Here is an 18,826-nt window from a genome sequence, read left to right on the forward strand (position 1 = left end):
TTAAAAAAAAAAAAAATGCAGAGTTAACATAAAAACCCTAAAATGAGGTGTAGCCCTCAGTGGATTGGCACTAAAATAGAAAAAGTAAGCCCAAGAAATAGCATTGAGACTGGCTGGGCACACATTAAAGAAAACAAGCTCAATACATTTATTCAAGAAAATATTCCTTTAGCATCTGCAATGTGAGTGAAGCAGACATGGATGTTGCCCTATTAAAGCACACATTCTCGGGGCGCCTGGGTGGCTCAGTCGGTTAAGCAGCTGCCTTCAGCTCAGGTCATGATCTCAGGGTCCTGGGATGGAGGCCCGCATCAGGCTCCTTGCTCAGTGAGGAGTCTGCTTCTCCCTCTCCCTCTGCTGTTTCCCCCACTTGTCTCTCTGGCTCTCTCTCTTTCTCTCTGTGTCAAATAAATAAATAAAATCTTTAAAAAAAAAAATAAAGCACACATTCTCATGGATGGAAAGGATATTAACTGAATAACCATATACATGTAGATATAATTACAAGTTGAGAAAAGCATTATAAAGAACAAGTAGGAAGCACTTTGAAAGTATAACTAAGGGACCTAATTTATTATTTTTTAATTTTTATTTTATTTGAGAGAGAGCAGCAGGGGGAGGGGTAGAGGGAGAAGAGGCAGACACTTAACCAACTGAGCCACCAGGCACCCCCTAAGGGACCTAATTTAGATTGAGGAGCCAAGGAGGGGCTTTTAGAAGAAGTCACATATTTGAACTGAGACTAAAAGGATGAATAAGAGTAAGGTAAAGGAAACAGGATATATAAAGGCCCTGAAACAGAAAAGAGACTGACAAGCTAAGGAAAGTGAAAAGTTAATACATGTGGAATGTGGTGTAAAAGGGAGAATACTGGAAGTTCAAGATGTAGCCAGAGACCGGATTATACATGACCTGTAACCACTAAGTCATTTAAATTCTATAAATCCACTGAATGATGAACACAGAAATAACATGATTCAATTTAGGTTTTCAAAAGATCATGTTGACTGCTAACAAAAAACGTGGGGCAAGAGTGGAAGTAGAGAGATCTCCCAGGAGACAACCATAATAGTGCAAGAACAATATATTGATACTTTAGACTAGTGTGCTAACAGCAGAAGTTGAGAAAAGTAGATGAATATGCAATTTATTTTGGATGTAGAACTGATTGGATGAAGTGATGGAATGATTGTGGTTAAGAAAACTGATAAGGCAGAAAGAAATGGCAAAGTTAACTAAATTTTTGGCATGGGCAATTGAGTGGATTTAAAAAGTAACTACTAATATAGGAATTATCAGAAAAACTGATTTGGGGCAAAGACCAGGAGTGTTCAGTTCAATGTGTGAAGAAAAGGAGATTTTTGTGAAATATCCAAGAAGATATATCAAGCAGGAAATTGGATATCTAAATAAGGATCTGGGCTAAAGTGATAATGTTGAAAACTGTCATGAGTCAGATAGCATATGTCAATGGGATACAGAACATCACGTAGACTTTAGAGTGTAAGTTAAGAGAAGAAAAGAGTCCTGTAGCAAACCCTAAACATTACAACATTTATATAGGCGGATGGAAGAGAGTCAGCAAAGGCATAAAGTAGAATTCAAAGAGGTATGAAGGAAACCAAGATACTGTGCTATCACAAAAGCAAAAAGAAGAAAATGTTTCAAAAAAAGAAAATAAATCACTTCTACCAGTATTATTAGTTCTCATAAAATAAAAACTGAAAAGTGACCAATGAATTTGGCAACATAGAGGTCACTGGTGTTCTTCCTTAGCAAGAGCAGTTTGGATGGTGAGCCAAAACAACAACAACCAAAAAAAAAAAAGGAAGATTTAATGAAGGAGAATTCAATAAAGGAGAATTCCATTGAAACATGTGATTTAGAACCTGGAAAAGATAGTGGAGGAGTAGGGAACTCTATTCCAACCAGTCCCTGGAATTGAGCTGGATATCTACCAGACCACTCTGAACACCCAGAACACCATCAGCCTGAGATGTAAGAAGATAGATCTGGATCTCTACAAACAGAATATTGCAGGCAGTTGGTTTCGAGTTATGAAGCAGAGAGCTGTGATTCTGCAGCCAGATAGGGGGAGGGAACCGAGTTGTCAGGATCCTACATTACTGGTGAGTGATAGCCTCCAGCACTGGCGACTGGGCACAGACTCACAGGCTGGTAGCAACAGGGAAAGGACTTTGGGCAGCCCCCTAGACTGAAACCTGGAGCGGGGGGCCACGCATGCGAACTGGGGGCGGCTGGTGGTTTTAGAAGCACAAAGGGCAGAGACATGCCCTGACCTGGAGGTGAGGACTGGGAGCACTGCTGAGGGGCACACAACCCAGGACGCTGCAGTTTATAGCAGCACAGACAGAAATGGAGATAATGTGGCCTGGAGAGCTCACTGAAGAACAGACTGCGATCTCTCTGCTCTGAGGCAGAGGGCTGGAAATGATCTCTTCTGCTCTGACTCTCAGAAGAGACATGGAAAGCCGCCAGGGAAAGCCACCAGAGAAAAGCCCCAAACACTGGTTTTCACTGAGCCCAGCCCCCGCCACAGGGGGCAGGGCAACTCTGCCCAAACAGGGTTCCGGAGTAACAGTGCAGCAGGCCCCTCCCCGAGAAGACAGGTTGGGAAAACAAGAGGCCGGCAACCTTAAGGTCCCTAAAAACAGGTGCATCTTGCTTGGGTTGTGGTCAATAATTTGGACTCTGTACATTCCCTCAACCACCCCTCAAAAGAATGACTAGGAGGAGGAACCTCCAAAATACGAAAGACTCAGAGACTATGACTTATGCCACAGATTTACAAATGGATACAGATAAAACCAAGATGTCAGAGATGAAATTCAGGGTAGCAATTGTGAAGACAATAGCTAGAATGGAGAAATTGATTAATGGCAACATAGAGTCTCTAAGGGCAGAAATGAAAGCTGAATTGGAAGAACTTAAAAATGCTATCAATGAGATCCAATCTAATCTAGATAATCTAACAGCTAGGGTAAGCGAGGCAGAGAATGAATTAGTGATCTAAGAGACCAATTAATAGAAAAGAAGGAAAAACAGGAGGCCAAGGAAAAACAACTCAAAATCCATGAAAACAGAATCAGAGAAATAAGTGACACCATGAAATGTTCCAATGTCAGAATTATTGGAATCCCTAAGGGGGTGGAGAGACAGAGAGGACTAGAAGATATATTTGAGCAAATCGTAGCTAAGAACTTCCCTAATATGGGGAATGAAACAAATATTCATGTCCTAGAGGCAGAGTGGACCCCTCCCAAGATCAAGGAAAACAGGCCAACACCCCGGCATGTAATAGTAAAACTTGCAAATCTTAGAACCAAGGAAACCATCTTAAGGGCAGTTAGGGGGAAGAGATTCCTTATGTACAGAGGGAGGAACATCAGAATAACGTCAGACCTATCCACAGAGACCTGGCAAGCCAGAAAGGGCTGGCAAGACATATTCAGGGTTCTAAACGACAAGAAGATGCAGCCAAGAATACTTTATCTGGCAAGGCTTTCCTTTAGAATGGATGGAGAGATGCAGAGCTTCCAAGACTGGCAGAAACTGAAAGAATATGTGACCACTAAGCCGGCCATGCAAGAAATATTAAGCAGGGTTCTATAAAAGGAGAAAGACCCCAAGAGTGATCTAGAACAGAAATTTTCAGGGACAATCTATAAAAACAAGGTCCTCACAGGCAACATGATGACAATAAATTCCTATCTTTCAATAATCACTCCCGACGTGAACGGCCTAAAAGTTCCCATAAAACAGCACAGGGTTGCAGACTGGATAAAAAGACAGGACCCATCCATATGCTGTCTACAAGAGACTCATTCTGAACCTAAAGATACATCCAGACTGAAAGTGAAGGGATGGAGATCCATCTTCCATGCCAACGGACCTCAAAAGAAAGCTGTGGTAGCAATTCTTATATCAGACAAATTAGATTTTAAGCTAAAGACTGTACTTAGAGACACAGAAGGACACTATATCATTCTTAAAGGGTCTATCCAACAAAAAGATCTAACAGTTCTAAATATCTACTCCCCCAACATGGGAGCAGCCAACTACGTAAGCCAACTGTTAACCAAAATAAAGAGTCATAATGATAATAATATGTTAATTGTAGGAGACCTCAATACTCCACTCTCAGCAATAGACAGATCACCTAAGCAGAAAATCAACAAAGAAACAAGAGCTCTGAATGACACACTAGACCAGATGGACGTCATAGGTATATACAGAACATTCCACCTTAAAACAACAGAACACTCATTCTTCTCGAGCGCACATGGAACTTTCTCCAGAACAGACCACATACTGGGTCATAAATCAGGTCTGAACTGATACCAAAAGACTGAGATTATTCCTTGCATATTCTCAGACCATAATGCTTTAAAACTGGAACTCAATCACAAGAAAAAACTTGGAAGAAATTCAAACACTTGGAAGCTAAAGACCACTCTGCTCAAGAATGTTTGGGTCAACTAGGAAATAAAAGAACTTAAACAAGTCATGGAAACCAATGACAACGAAAAACATTGGTCCAAAACCTATGGGATACTGCAAAGGTGGTCCAGTCAATAAACTGGCCAGACTTATCCAAAAGAAAAGAGAAAGGACCCAAATTAATAAAATTATGAATGAAAGGGGAGAGACCACGACTAACACCAAGGAAATAGAAACAATTATTAGAAATTATTATCAACAACTATATGCCAGTAAATTGAGCAACCTGGAAGAAATGAATGCCTTCCTGGAAACGTATAAACTCCCAAGACGGAAACAGGAAGAAATTGACAACCTGAATAGGCCAATAACCAGTAACGAGATTGAAACAGTGATCAAAAACCTCCCAATAAACAAGAGTCCAGGGCCTGAGGGGTTCCTGGGGAATTCTACCAAACATTCAAAGAAGAAATAATACCTATTCTCCTGAAGCTATTTCAAAAAATAGAAACAGAAGGAAAGATTCCAGACTCATTCTATGAGGCCAGCATTACCTTAATCCCCAAACCAGGCAAAGACCCCATCAAAAAGGAGAATTTCAGACCAATATCCCTAATAAATATGGATTCCAAAATTCTCAACAAAATCCTAGCTAATAGGATCCAACAATACATTGGAAGGATCATCCACCACAACCAAGTGGGATTTATCCCCGGGATGCAAGGGAGGTTCAACATTCGCAAATCAATCAGTGTGATAGAACACATTAATAAGAGGAGAGAGAACAACCATATGGTCCTCTCAACTGATGCAGAAAAAAGCATTTGACAAAATACAGCATCCTTTCCTGATTAAAACTCTTCAGAGTATAGGGATAGAGGGAACATTCCTCACGTTCATAAAATCCATCTATGAAAAACCCACAGCGAATGTCACCCCGAATTGGGAAACGCTGAGAGCCTTTCCCTTAAGATCAGGAACACAACAAGGATGCCCACTCTCACCACTATTGTTCAACATAGTACTAGAAGTCCTAGCAACAGCAATCAGACAACAAATTCAAATTGGCAAAGAAGAAGTCAAACTCTCTCCACAGATGACATGATACTTTATGTGGAAAATCCAAAAAACTCCACCACCAAATTACTAGAACTCATACAGCAATTCAATAATGTGACAGGATACAAAATCAATGCACAGAAATCAGTTGCTTTCTTATACACTAACAATGCAACTGTAGAAAGAGAAATTAGAGAAATGATTCCATTTACAATAGCACCAAAAACCTTAAGATACCTCAGAATAAACCTAACCAAAGAGGTAAAGGATCTATACTTTAGGAACTACAGAACACTCATGAAAGAAACTGAAGAAGACACAAAAAGATGGAAAAACATTCCACGTTCATGATCGGAAGAATAAACATTGTTAAAATGTCTATGCTACCCAGAGCAATCTATACACCTTTAATGCCATCCCGATCAAAATTCCAATGACATTTTTCAAAGTGCTGGAACAAACAATCCTAAAATTTGTATGGCATCAGAAAAGACCCCAAATCGCCAAGGAAATGTTGAAAAAGAAAAAGCTGGGGACATCACGTTGCCCGATTTCAAGCTCGATCACCCTTCAAGCGAAGATCACCAAGACAGCATGGTACTGGCACAAAAACAGACATACAGACCAATGGAACAGAATAGAGAGCCTAGATATGGACGCTCAACTCTATGGTCAAATAATCTTCAACAAAGCAGGGAAAAATATGCAATGGAAAAAAGACAGTCTCTTCAATAGTGCTGGGAAAATTAGACAGCTATATACAGAAGAATGAAACTCGACCATTCTCTAACACCATACACAAAGATAAACTCAAAATGGATGAAAGACCTCAGTGTGAGACAGGAATCCATCAAAATCCTAGAGGAGAACATAGGCAGTAACCTCTTTGACATCAGCCACAGCAACTTCTTTCAAGATACATCTCCAAAAGCTAGTGAAAAAAAGGCAAAAATGAACTTCTGGGACTTCATCAAGATAAAAAGCTTCTGCACAGCAAAGGAAACAGTCAACAAAACAAAGAGGCAACCCACAGAATGGGAAAAGATATTTGCAAATGACACTGCAGACAAAGGGCTGGTATCCAAGATCTATAAAGAACCTCTCAAACTCAACACCCAAAAAACAAATAAGTCAAAAAATGGGCAGAAGACATGAACAGACACTTCTCCAAAGAAGACATACAAATGGCTAACAGACACATGAAAAAATGTTCATCATTATTAGCCATCACGGAAATTTAAACCAAAACCACAATGAGATACCACCTTACACCAGTTAAAATGGCAAAAATTGACAAGGCAAGAAACAACAAATGTTGGAGAGGTTGTGGAGAAAGGGGAACCCTCTTACACTGTTGGTGGGAATGCAAGTTGGTACAGCCACTTTGGAAAACAGTGTGGAGGTGCCTCAAAAAATTAAAAATAGAGCTACCCTATGACCCAGCAATTGCACTACTGGATATTTACCCCAAAGACAGATGTAGTGAAAAGAAGGGCCATATGCACCCCAATGTTCATAGCAGCAATGTCCACAATAGCCAAACTGTGGAAAGAGCCGAGATGCCCTTCAACAGATGAATGGATAAAGAAGATGTGGTCCATATATACAATGGAATATTACTCAGCCATCAGAAAGGATGAATACCTAACTTTCACATCAACATGGATGGGACTGGAGGAGATTATGCTAAGTGAAATAAGTCAAGCAGAGAAAGTCAATTATCATATGGTTTCACTTATTTGTGAATAAGTGAATAAAGAATAGCATGGAGGACATTAGAAGAAGGAAGAGAAAAATGAAGGGGGGTAATAGGAGGGAGAGATGAACCATGAGAGACTGTGGACTCGGAGCAAACTGAGAGTTTTAGAGGTGAGGGGGTTGGGGGGATGGGTTAACCCGGTGATGGGTATTAAGGAGGGCATGTGCTGCATAGAGCACTGGGTATTATACGAAAACAATGAATCGTGAAACACTACATCAAAAACTAATGATGTATTGTATGGTAACTAACATAACATAATAAAATAAAATTTTTAAAAAAAGAAAGAAAAAAGAAACATGTGATTTATGAGAAATGCAGCCCTCCTACTCAGGACATAAACGTCATTCCAATTATTCAGATTACATTACTCAACATTTTATAGTTTTCTTCATATAAGTCTTCAGACTTTTTCTATATATTCTTAGTTATTTTAGTTTTCAATTATTGTAAGTAGGAACTTTTAAAAAGCATTTTTAAAAAATACAACTTTATCATATACACATATATATCTCAATAAGGTTGGCTTTTGTAAATAACAATGAACACATCGTTTTTATAAATGTAAATGATACTCATTTAATTTTAATTTTACATTTCTGTTTATAAGTTTCTTCCATTTTAAATATTTTTAAATATTTTCTTTACATTTATTTTCACCACTTATTGAAAACTTTTTTCAGAATGTAAAGGAAAGCTGACAAATAAAGTAATTCCAAATTAGCATAGCATAAATTAATAAGCAAAGAGAAAAGTAACTTACCATCTCTGAACTAGAACTGAAGCAACTATCTGTTGGCCTTGGAGAGTAACTGGTAGACTGACTACTCTGTGAAGAATCAAGATCTGAAAATAAAGGTTTAATTGATGAAGAACTGTATTTGTTAATGCTCTATAAAATATGTACACAGGCAGAAGATATTTGCTGGTAAAATAAATTTAGCTGACATTCTACAGAGCACTTTGGTTTTTTTTTAAAGATTTTATTTATTTATTTGACAGAGAGAGACACAGCAAGAGATGGAACACAAGCAGGGGGAGTGGGAGAAGGAGAAGCAGGCTTTCCGCTGAGCAGGGAGCCCTATGCGGGGCTTGATCCCAGGACCCTGGGATCATGACCTGAGAAGGCAGACGCTTAACGACTGAGCCACCCAGGTGCCCCTCTATAGGGCATTTTAAAGTGTGCAAAAACTAGTTAAAATCTTGCATACTTGGCAGCTTGCACTTCTGACAGGTATTATGAGTTTATTCTACATTCAAAACATTTGTATCTATAAGTAAAATAAGAGTATATAACATAAGGGAAGAAAGAATAAAGAAAACTGGATTGATTTTTTTTCCAATAGATGAACCATTTTTTATGAACAAATAATTTAAAGTGTCAACTGCAAGAAGGAAGAATAAGCCAAGTTTATTAAGTCCCAAGGGAACAGATATTTGCTAATCCAGTAAATGAAGATTCATTGTACAATCAAAATTGTATGAAAAAAATCAATTTGAAGCATCCAGTATGATATTCTTCCATTATCTGCTTAATGTGTTCTCTTATGATTGCAAGTAAAGTTTAAAGATGCACCTGAGAAGTAGGTTATGACTCCCTATAATGCAAAAATACTACAGAGTGACAGTAGCTTCAACGACTCCTCTCCTTGTTTGTGAAAATGGGTTTGCTATCAAGAAAAGCACAAGGTAATGGAATGTGGAGTGGCAACTCATATCAAATCACATGCCCTCCTGTATGCAAAAAACTATAAGTACTATCTATGCATGCCTCAGATCAGGACTAATGTTCTCTGAAACAGAATCTAACCATCAGTCAGCTGAGAGACAGGGAGAACTTAGCTGAACTCAGATACCCTTAGTTCATTATTCTAGAAGGAAATTTATATACCTGTAGATCAGGTTCTCCCCGATAGTAGAAAGCAGAGTACAGAAAAGTAAATGGTAGGATTTTACTAACACCATAATCTAAGAGCATTCCCCCTAGTAAGGTTCATTCACTTCATAGGTATAGTAAACCCAGAGTCATTAGAATAGAAGACAAATGTCTGTTGAAAGAATATCATACCTATAGCAGTGTAAGAACAGACATGCAGATCGAAATGTCAATTCAGTTCAACACTTATTGAGTAATTACTTTATGTAAGGCACTGTAATCGTAGGGAAACATGACATGCCTACAGTGTTCAAAGTGTTCAGAATCTTTTAATGGAGAAAGACATATTAATACTGTTTAAAAGAAAAAGTCACAAAATTAGGTGCAACAACAGAAGTCACAAAAGGTACAAAAGTAACAGAGAACTAAGTGTGGTAAGCTCAAAGAGAGAGTTGGGAACAGCTACAAAAAAAGCACAGCATAGGGGTGTCTGGCTGGCTCAGTTGGTTAGGCATCCAACTCTTGATTTCAGCTCAGGTCCTGATCTCAGGGTCATGGGATCAAGCCCCACATTGGGCTCTGTGCTCAACATGGAGTCTGCTTGTCCCTCTCCCTCTACTCCTCCCTCCACTCATGCTCTAATACATAAATAAATGAAAAAAAATCTTTAAAAAAAAAAAAGAAGAAGAAAAAGCACAGTATAAAGAATAGGTTTTGAAAGATGAATAAACATTGTCCAGAGAGACAAGATGAAAAATAGCATATGGAGAAGAAGAAAAAGAAAGTATAAGGATACACTCTAATATTAAAGGAATTTGCATTTTAGATTATTTACCAAGGCATCTAACTGAGGATAGATTAAAGAAGGGTGAGACTGGATAAAAGCAGGTCAGTTAAAAAATTAACTCAATAAACTCGTCATGAAGTGATGAGGATCTGCAATAAAGCAGTGAAATTGGGGTGAAGAGGCAAGGGATGCAAATTTCAAGAAATCTTTCAAATAGCCTCAATTCTGACAAGTATACAGCTTCAAAATTCTTTGTGAATCTGATATATAACATTAATACCAAAACATAAGAAAGACTGCAAACACGCATACCTACACACATACTCTAAAGACAAATCTCACATTATCAATGTAAAAATCTTATATAAACACTAAAATTTCAAATTTTAAATTAAAACAGGATATAGTAAAATAGAATAGCAAACAAAATTATAATACATCATAAATTGGTAGGATGTATTATAAAAATGCTAGGATGGTCCTATCACAAAATCCATTAGTAAAATTCACCATTTTAGAAGATCTATACCACCATGAGGTATCACACCTCACACCCATTAGAATGGCCAACCTATAAAAATTTAAAAACCCAGAAAATAGTTAAGTGTTGGCAAGGATGTAGAGAAACTGAAACCCTTGTGCACTATAAGTGGGAATGTAAAATGATGTAGCTGCCATGGAAAACAGTATAAAAGTTCCTCAGAAAGTTAAAACCAGAGGTAACATATGATCCAGCAATCCCATTTCTGGGTATATATCCAAAAGAATCGAAAACAGGACCCTGAAGAGAGATTTGTGCACTCATGTTCATTACAGTTATTATTCACAATAGCCAAAAGGTGGAAGCAACCTAGATGTCTCCATACAAATGGATACAGAAAATGTGATATATACATACAATGGAATATTATTCAGCACTAAAAGAGAAGGAAATCCTGCCATATACTATTACATGAATGAACCTTGAGGATATTATGCTAAGTGAAATAAGCCAGTCACAAAAAGACAAATATTGCATAATTCCACTTATATGTCTAAAATATTCAAACTCATAGGAACAGAAAGTTAAATGGTGGTTGCAGGGGCTGTGGGGGAAGGGGAGCAGAGGTGTGAAAATTGCTGGGAAGGTGAATTTTATGTTATGTGGTTTTGTGCCACAATAAAAAAAAATCTATGAAGAAAAATTAATAATCATTTTTAGAGATGCCAAGAATTACTCTTCCCCAAATTACTTATTTCCCCCAAAATCATTTCCTTAAAAAATTCTCAATAAAATAATCAACACACATGTGCCTAAGCTCAAAATCCAGAATCCTACTTAATATAAAAACATGAGATACATACCACACTAAAGCAGCAACAAAACAACAAAAGTACCTACAGATAAATCTAACAAGACACATGCAGTAATCTACTTAAAAACTTTAAAGTGGGGCGCCTGGGTGGCTCAGTCATTAAGCGTCTGCCTTCAGCTCAGGTCATGATCCCGGGGTCCTGGGATCGGGTCCCACATCGGGCTCCCTGAGGAAGCCCGCTTCTCCCTCTCCCACTCCCCCTGCTGTGTTCCCTCTCTCGCTGTCTCCAAATAAAAATCTTAAAAAAAAAAATTAAAATAAATAAAAACTTTAACGTGCCTAAACGTCATTTAAACAAATATTAAAAATACAAAATTAGACTGAATCAACTAAAGAACATCCCCTGTTCTTAGATAGGCTAACATCATTAGGTTGACAATTCACACTTCATTAATATATACATTTAACATTTTCCTAATAAAAATTAAAACATTTCTCTGGAGTTAAACAAGTTGATTTTAAAGTTTATATGAAAAAATAAAAAATAAAAAATAGCCAGAAAAAACCTTTTTTTTAAAGCGTAAAGGGAGGTGTATCTCTTCTAGAAATTAAACATACTATAAAGTCATCATAATAAAAATAGTATGGTATTGGAACATGAAGATTAGGAAAGAGCAATGAAAAGTATAGAAAGCCCCAAAACAGACCCCAGTACATATAGAAAATTACTATATAAAAAAAGTGGTATCACAAGTACTTAGGGAAAAGATGCATTTTAAAAACCTGAAGAGAGAAATATCTCACACCTTAATTCAGGATAAACTCCAAATGGATTAAAGACCTAAATGTAAAAATATAAAATCATGCTAATATTAGAAGAAAATATAAGTGAATTCATTTATAATCTGGGAGTGTAGAGTCTTTCTAATTAAATCCAAAAGTATTAAAGGAAGAAATTGATAAAATTAACTACATAAAAAAATGTTAAGCCTTTTGCAAAAGCAGAAAACACCATAAGCAAAGTAAAAACAACATAAAATCCAATAATAAAGTAGGAGAAAATATTTGTGATATATCACAAAGGCCTAAATCTCTTTAATATATATAGAGCTCTTCTTATATAAGAAAAAATGCCCCAAACTCAAAGACATGGGGCACCTGGGTGGCACAGTTGGTTGGGTGTCTGACTTTTGGTTTTGGCTTGGGTTGTGATCTCAGGGTCGTGGGAACTGAGACCCACACTGAGCTCTGTGCTCTGCGCAGAGTCTGCTTGGGGTTCTCTCTCCCTCTTTCTCTGCCCTTCCCTGCCTCAAATAAATAAATAAATCTTTAAAAAAAAAAAAAAAAAAAAACAGGCGCGTGGGTGGCTCAGTTGGTTAAGCAACTGCCTTCGGCTCAGGTCATGATCCTGGAGTCCCTGGATCGAGTCCCGCATCGGGCTCCCTGCTCGGCGGGGAGCCTGCTTCTCCCTCTGACCCTCCCCCCTCTCATGTGCTCTCTCTCTCTCATTCTCTCTGTCTCAAATAAATAAATAAAATCTAAAAAAATAAAAAATAAAAAAAATAAATAAATAAAAAAAACAAACCCTCAAAGACATGAATGGAGAGCTCACAGAAAAAAAAATGCAAATACAGCCACTGAACATTTTTAAAAGATTCTCAATTTCACTCATAGAAAGAGAAGTAAAAACTCAAATGTCTATCTATCTATCATTGTGAGATTCACAAAAAAATTTCTAAGCTAGACCACAACTCCTGTTGGTGAGTCTGTGGCATAAAAGGAGCATTTCTGGTAGGATTGCCAAATGGTATGACAGGGAATTTGGCAATAACTACAAAAGGCCACAGTGTATTGGGTGCCTGCGTGGCTCAGTCTGTTGGGCATCTGCCTCTTAATTTCAGCTCAGGTCCTGATTTCAGAATTGTGCATTCAGGGGCCGTGTCAGGCTTTACACTGGGCACAGAGCCTACTTAAAAAAAGAAGTTAAAAAAACCAATGTATCTCCCCTTTGACTCAGCAATCCCACTCCTAGAAATTACCCTACTTCCACAATTAAGCAACATATGCATAGTGTGGTACACTGCAACATTATTTGTAAGAACAGAATACTGGAAACAACCCAAATGTCCATCAACAGGGCATTGACTGAATAAACTATAATCCATCCACATAATGGATTACTATGTGTCATAAAAAAAGGATGACAGAATGTCTAACACTATCATAGCGAACACTATAGGATGTTTTATTAAATTAATCTGTTTAATTAATTTAATAAAATACCCTATATTAAATAAAATATCCAGTATTACATTTGGAGTGAGAAAGGCAAGGACTAAGATTCATATGTATATGTGCACTTATATATTTTTAGGCTTTATTTTGGGGAAAAAAACTGGAATGATAAACCAAAAACCAACAAAAAACAGCTACTTATATGATGCAGAAGGAAAGAGAGCAGCAAAGATAGGGACAGAAACCAAACCAATGTGTTACATATTCAAAAGATTAAACTAATTCTAAAAGAAAGAAAAAATCCATAAAAATTTCTAGGTATCCTACTGGACTAGATATCCTGAAGAATCATTCCATCATAGACTATGTAAAAACAGTCAAACTTTTGTCCATAAAAAGGCAGCACAGAATAAAAAGATTGCTCAAATATGAAGTATTTGCTACACATGGACCTAAAGCAATATCTAGGATCTATAAAAGATATATAGAATATATACATACAGATATATAAAAGACACATCCCATAAGAAAAGCCAAACTTTTTAAAAGAAACATGGGCAACAGACTTGAAAGGCATTTCACAGATGAACATGGATGTTCAATCAACTTAATTAATAATTAGGGAAATATAAATTAAAATTACAGTGAGATTTCAGATTGCCAACAATGATAAAAAGCTGACCTGGAGTTAGACTATGTAACAACTAAGACTCCTACCTCTTGCTAGTGAAAGTTTAAAATGGCACAACTACTTTGGAAAATAATTTTGCATTACCTGGAAGAGGTATAAATGCTCATATCATATGAACTAGTCAATTCTGCTCCTAGAACTATATCATAGAGGAGATTTTTATACATGTGTACCAGGAGAAGTATCAAGAATTGCCAAAGCAGCACTGTTTATCATACCAAAATATCCAAACAACCTAATCACTACCAGAGGATGTAAAAATAAGATGCGATACTACATTCACAAAATAGAAGGCTTATAGTAGTAAACAAATAATGAAATGTACTAGAGTCACAACTATCAAAGTAAACAAACCCCAAAATATATTATTGGGTGAACAACAAAGAAAAAGAAAATTGCAGAAAAATACGTAGAATTTGCCACAATTTGCAGAAAGTTCAAAACCAAGCAATGGAAAAGACTATGTGGGATATCACAAAAAATGAATTCAGGATAATAGTTACCTCTAGGGGGCAGGATAGGAAATGCAATTGAGAAGACCTTCAAATGTACTGAGTATACATTATTTCTTAATGTATCAGGGTATCAGTTTCATTATTCACTAAACTATATATATATACTATATATACTCATGTGTAATAGTACAGTTTTAAAGAGTCAGTTGCACTGCTAATATATTCTAAAATTATGAAATATTTGCTGGCAAAAAATCTGAAAGAAAAAAAAAAACCTCCACAAAATTTAACTGATTTTCATTTAAATGTTAGGTTGTTTTTTTTTTTAAAGAATAAAATTCATTATAGTTACGCTGACAGATTTTCTTAGCAGATGTTGGTCTCTCTTTTAAAGAACAGGTTCCTCCTTCTTCCATCAGAATCTAGAAGAAAAACAAAATTTTAACAATTCCCAAGTATAAACAGTTAATACCCACTTATATCTCCCTTTTAATCTCACCAATTCATTTTACAGTGCTTTTCCTTTATATTAATTTAATTCAACAAAGATCTTAAAACTACAAAGAAAAATTTGCCTGTGATAAACAATAACAAAATTTAAATATGTTTTGAAGCAGCAAGCAACAGAATAGACACAGCTAAGAAAACTGATGGAAAGGAAAGGCTTGAGGTAATCATAGTAAATGAAGTTCAAAGAGACCGAAATATGAAAGCAATCTGGAGATTTATTCTGTTAAGTTGGATATCTTAAGTTGGAAATCAGTTTATATATTTTCAGGTTTTTTAAATAATAAAAGCCCACAAAATATAAATTTTCTGTAAAACAAAGCATTGGTTTTCATTTTCATCAATTTCTATGAAATTTCTAATTTATTTTCATTTTCCATTTTTTTTCTCTTTTTCTTTTTAAAACCCAGAGTGTTTCATTTCCAAGAAGGTAAGGAGGTTAAACATCCTTTGTTGTTGTTGATTTCCAACTCAATGAATTATTAGAGACTGTGACTATGAATCTCTCCTTAGACAAATCTCAATCTTTCTTTATGGCTTACTACATGAAATTATACTTGCAAATGTATCATGGACTTAGAAAAAATAGATATTCTCTTTTGGTAAGACAGAGTGTTTTAATAAAGACAGGTAGGATAAAGAAACTGTCTAGCTGTTCACCAAACTATTTCCCTTTCCTCTTAGGCATACAGCTAGACTACATTTCCTAGCCTCCCTTGGAGTTGGTTTGGACATGTGATTTAAGTTCTGGTCATGGGCAAAAGTGGTGTACACCACTACTACTCCTGGCCCATAAAAATTTTCTCCACAATCCTCTACTTCTGTTTCCCTTCTGCTATCTGATATCAATATACACTGTAAGTGTGGAAACCACCAGTTAAAGACAGCAAAGCCCCCATCAGCTTGGGGTCCTGAACAACTTTATGGAGCAGAGCCTCTTCTCTAACCTCACTATTCAATCATTTAAAAAGTATTATATTCAACTCTTAAAACACTCAAGCCCCAAACTTGCACCACAACACACAAGTTGAGACAGTTATACAGACCCCAAGGCAAGCACATAAACCAATACCTATGTCGGATCTGCTTATAGAGGATAAATGACAGAAAAGATCATCCTAAAGAGAAGAAACTAAATTATTCAAAGAATTTCTCCCATACCCCAAGAGAACAAGCCTTCACAATCCCTGCCAAGCTGGATTTCATAATTGGTATGGATCAGTAACTCCGTATTTCCTCTTCTTCTGTTTACTGAATGAGTTTTCTACTGCATTTTGCTCTGATACTATATATTTTATGTGACAGGCTTCTAATTTAACACACATCTAGAGGCCTACTGAAAACTCTCCAAAGACTGTAGAGCCTAGCAGGCACCATCCTCACACTCTCCTACTTTGTTCCAGGTCATGAGTACTGCCTGAAAACACTCCTGATGCACACATCTAGAACCCCAGTTTTTGCAGCTACCACCCATGGGATGTCCCTTGATCATCAGCTCTGATAGCCAATGGGGCTTTATGTATGCAGGTCCCACAGGACTGTAACAAACAGAAAAAGAGTTCTTAATCAGCTACCAACCACGGGAGCAGTGATGAGACAGCTGACTGAAACACCCATTTCTTCTGTGAAAGAGGCCTATATTATCTTATCTTCATACCTGTGGCCAGAGGAGCAAGCTTCTAATTAAACACATATCGAGGAGCCACCTGAAATCCTCTCCAGATTCTGTGGAGGCCAGCAGGTACCACCTTCATCCTCCTTCTGCCTTACCCCAGATTGCTGGTGTCTCTAAGAAAGGAGCTTATACAAACACCCAGCATCCCAGCTTTTGTGGTTGCTGCTCAGAGGACACCTCCTTTGATAGCCTGGTTCTGATGGCCAGCAGGGCTTAGGTTCACAGATTCAACAGGATGACAGCAAACAAAGAAACGCTTCTTAACTGGCTATCCCACCAGGGCTTAGTGCAGAGGGTACAGACAGATGTGAATCTCAAAGTCTGGCCATGAAAGAGGTACATTTGCATACTTTCAAAGCTCCCACCTGAGGGTGCAGCTTCCGATCAAACTGAATCTGAGTACTGACTGAGATCCTTCCCATTGGGACACTGGCAGGTTTTGGCATACCCTCAACTACTGGGAACTACTAAAAATAAAGTAGGCTACTTGGAAAATCACAAAAGTTTGAGAGGCAACCAAGAGATAGGGCAGGGTTGAAACATAGGTTTTATTTCCTACTTAAGGCCCCACCTTCAGGACTAAGAGAGGTGTCTGTTTTATCTAACACGTAGAAATGAACACAGAGTCAAAGCAAATGAAGACACAGAACAATATGTTACAAACAAAAGAACAAGATAAAGCCTCAGAAAAAGACCTCAGTGAAATGAAGATAAGTGATTTTCCCAATAAGAGTTCAAAATAACAGTCATAAAGATGCTGTCACTGAGATCAGGAGAACAATGCAAGAACAAAGTGAGAATTTCAACAAAGAAACAGAAAATATAAGAAAGTACCAAACAGAAATCACAGAGCTAAAGAATATAGTAACTGAACTGAAAAATATTAATAAAAGGATTAACAGAACACTTGATGAAGCCAAAGAAAGGATCAGGAACTCAAAGAAAGGGCAGTGGAATTTGTCAAATCAGATGAGCAACAAAAAAAAGGAATTAAAGAAAGTGAAAATAGCATAAGGCACTTATGGGACAATATCAAATAAACCAGTATCTGTATTATAGAAGCCCCAAAAGGAAAAGGAGACAGGGACAGAAAACTTACTTGAAATTATGGCCCAAAACTTCCCTAACCTGGGGAAGGAAACAGAGTTCCAGATAAGCTGAACCCAAAGAAACCACACTAGGACACATAATTAAATTATGTTTTTGTAATTAAATTACAAGAAGAAGATTTTTAAAAGCAGCAAAAAAAAAATAACTTGTTACATACAGGTAAACCCCACAAAACTATCAACAGATTTTTCAACAGAAACTTTGCAGGCCAAAAGAAAGTGGCATGACATACTCAAAGTGCTGAAAGGAAAAACTACCAACCAAGAATATTCTACCCAGCAAAGCTGTCCTTCAGAATAGGAGAGATAAAGAGCTTTCCAGATAAGCAAAAAGCTAAAGGAATTCATCACTAGACTGGGCTTTACAAGAAATGTTAAAGGGATTTCTTGAAGCTGAAATAAAAGGTATCAATTAGTAACAGGAAAACATGAAAGTACAAACTTACTGGTAAAGGTAAATATATACTAAAATTCAAAATAATGTTGTAAAGGGGGTGGGTTAATCACTTACAAAGCTAGTATGAAGGTTAAAGACAAAAGTAGCAAAAACAACAATTACAGTAATTTGTTAATAAATACATAAGACCAGGGGGAGGAGGAGCAAGATGGCGGAGGAGTAGGAGACCTAAATTTCGTCTGGTCCCAGGAATTCAGCTAGATAGGGATCAAACCATTCTGAACATCTACAAACTCAACAGGAGAGTGAAGAAAAGAATAGCAGCAACTCTCTGAACAGAAAAGCAACCACTTTCTGGAAGGTAGGACATGCAGAGAAGTGAATCCCAGGCGGTATTCGGGAAGACAGATGGCAGGGGAGGGGGCCTTCGTCAGCCACTACCAGCAAGTGATAGAGCAGCAGAGCACAAAATCGGACTTTTAGAAGTCGGCTCCACTGAGGGACGTCGCTCCAGTAGCTA

The 18,826-nt window shown here is 37.3% G+C and overlaps 1 protein-coding gene across 1 annotated transcript in view; it reads right to left on the bottom strand.

The window, feature by feature from the left end:
* The window catches only part of REDIC1 (regulator of DNA class I crossover intermediates 1), a 71,686-nt gene that overhangs the window by 2,094 nt on the left and 50,766 nt on the right, over positions 1-18,826 (bottom strand). Inside the window, exons 10-11 of the mRNA XM_064590283.1 lie at positions 14,977-15,040; positions 8,043-8,125 (exon numbers count right to left, since the gene is read on the bottom strand). Coding sequence (XP_064446353.1) covers positions 8,043-8,125; positions 14,977-15,040 — 147 coding nt within the window. The remainder of the gene's footprint in view (positions 1-8,042; positions 8,126-14,976; positions 15,041-18,826) is intronic.

This window comes from Mirounga angustirostris, unplaced genomic scaffold (genome assembly GCF_029215605.1).
Source record: "Mirounga angustirostris isolate CCGP_5_RB_7025 unplaced genomic scaffold, mMirAng1.0.hap1 SCAF_5, whole genome shotgun sequence".
Lineage (NCBI taxonomy): Eukaryota > Metazoa > Chordata > Mammalia > Carnivora > Phocidae > Mirounga > Mirounga angustirostris.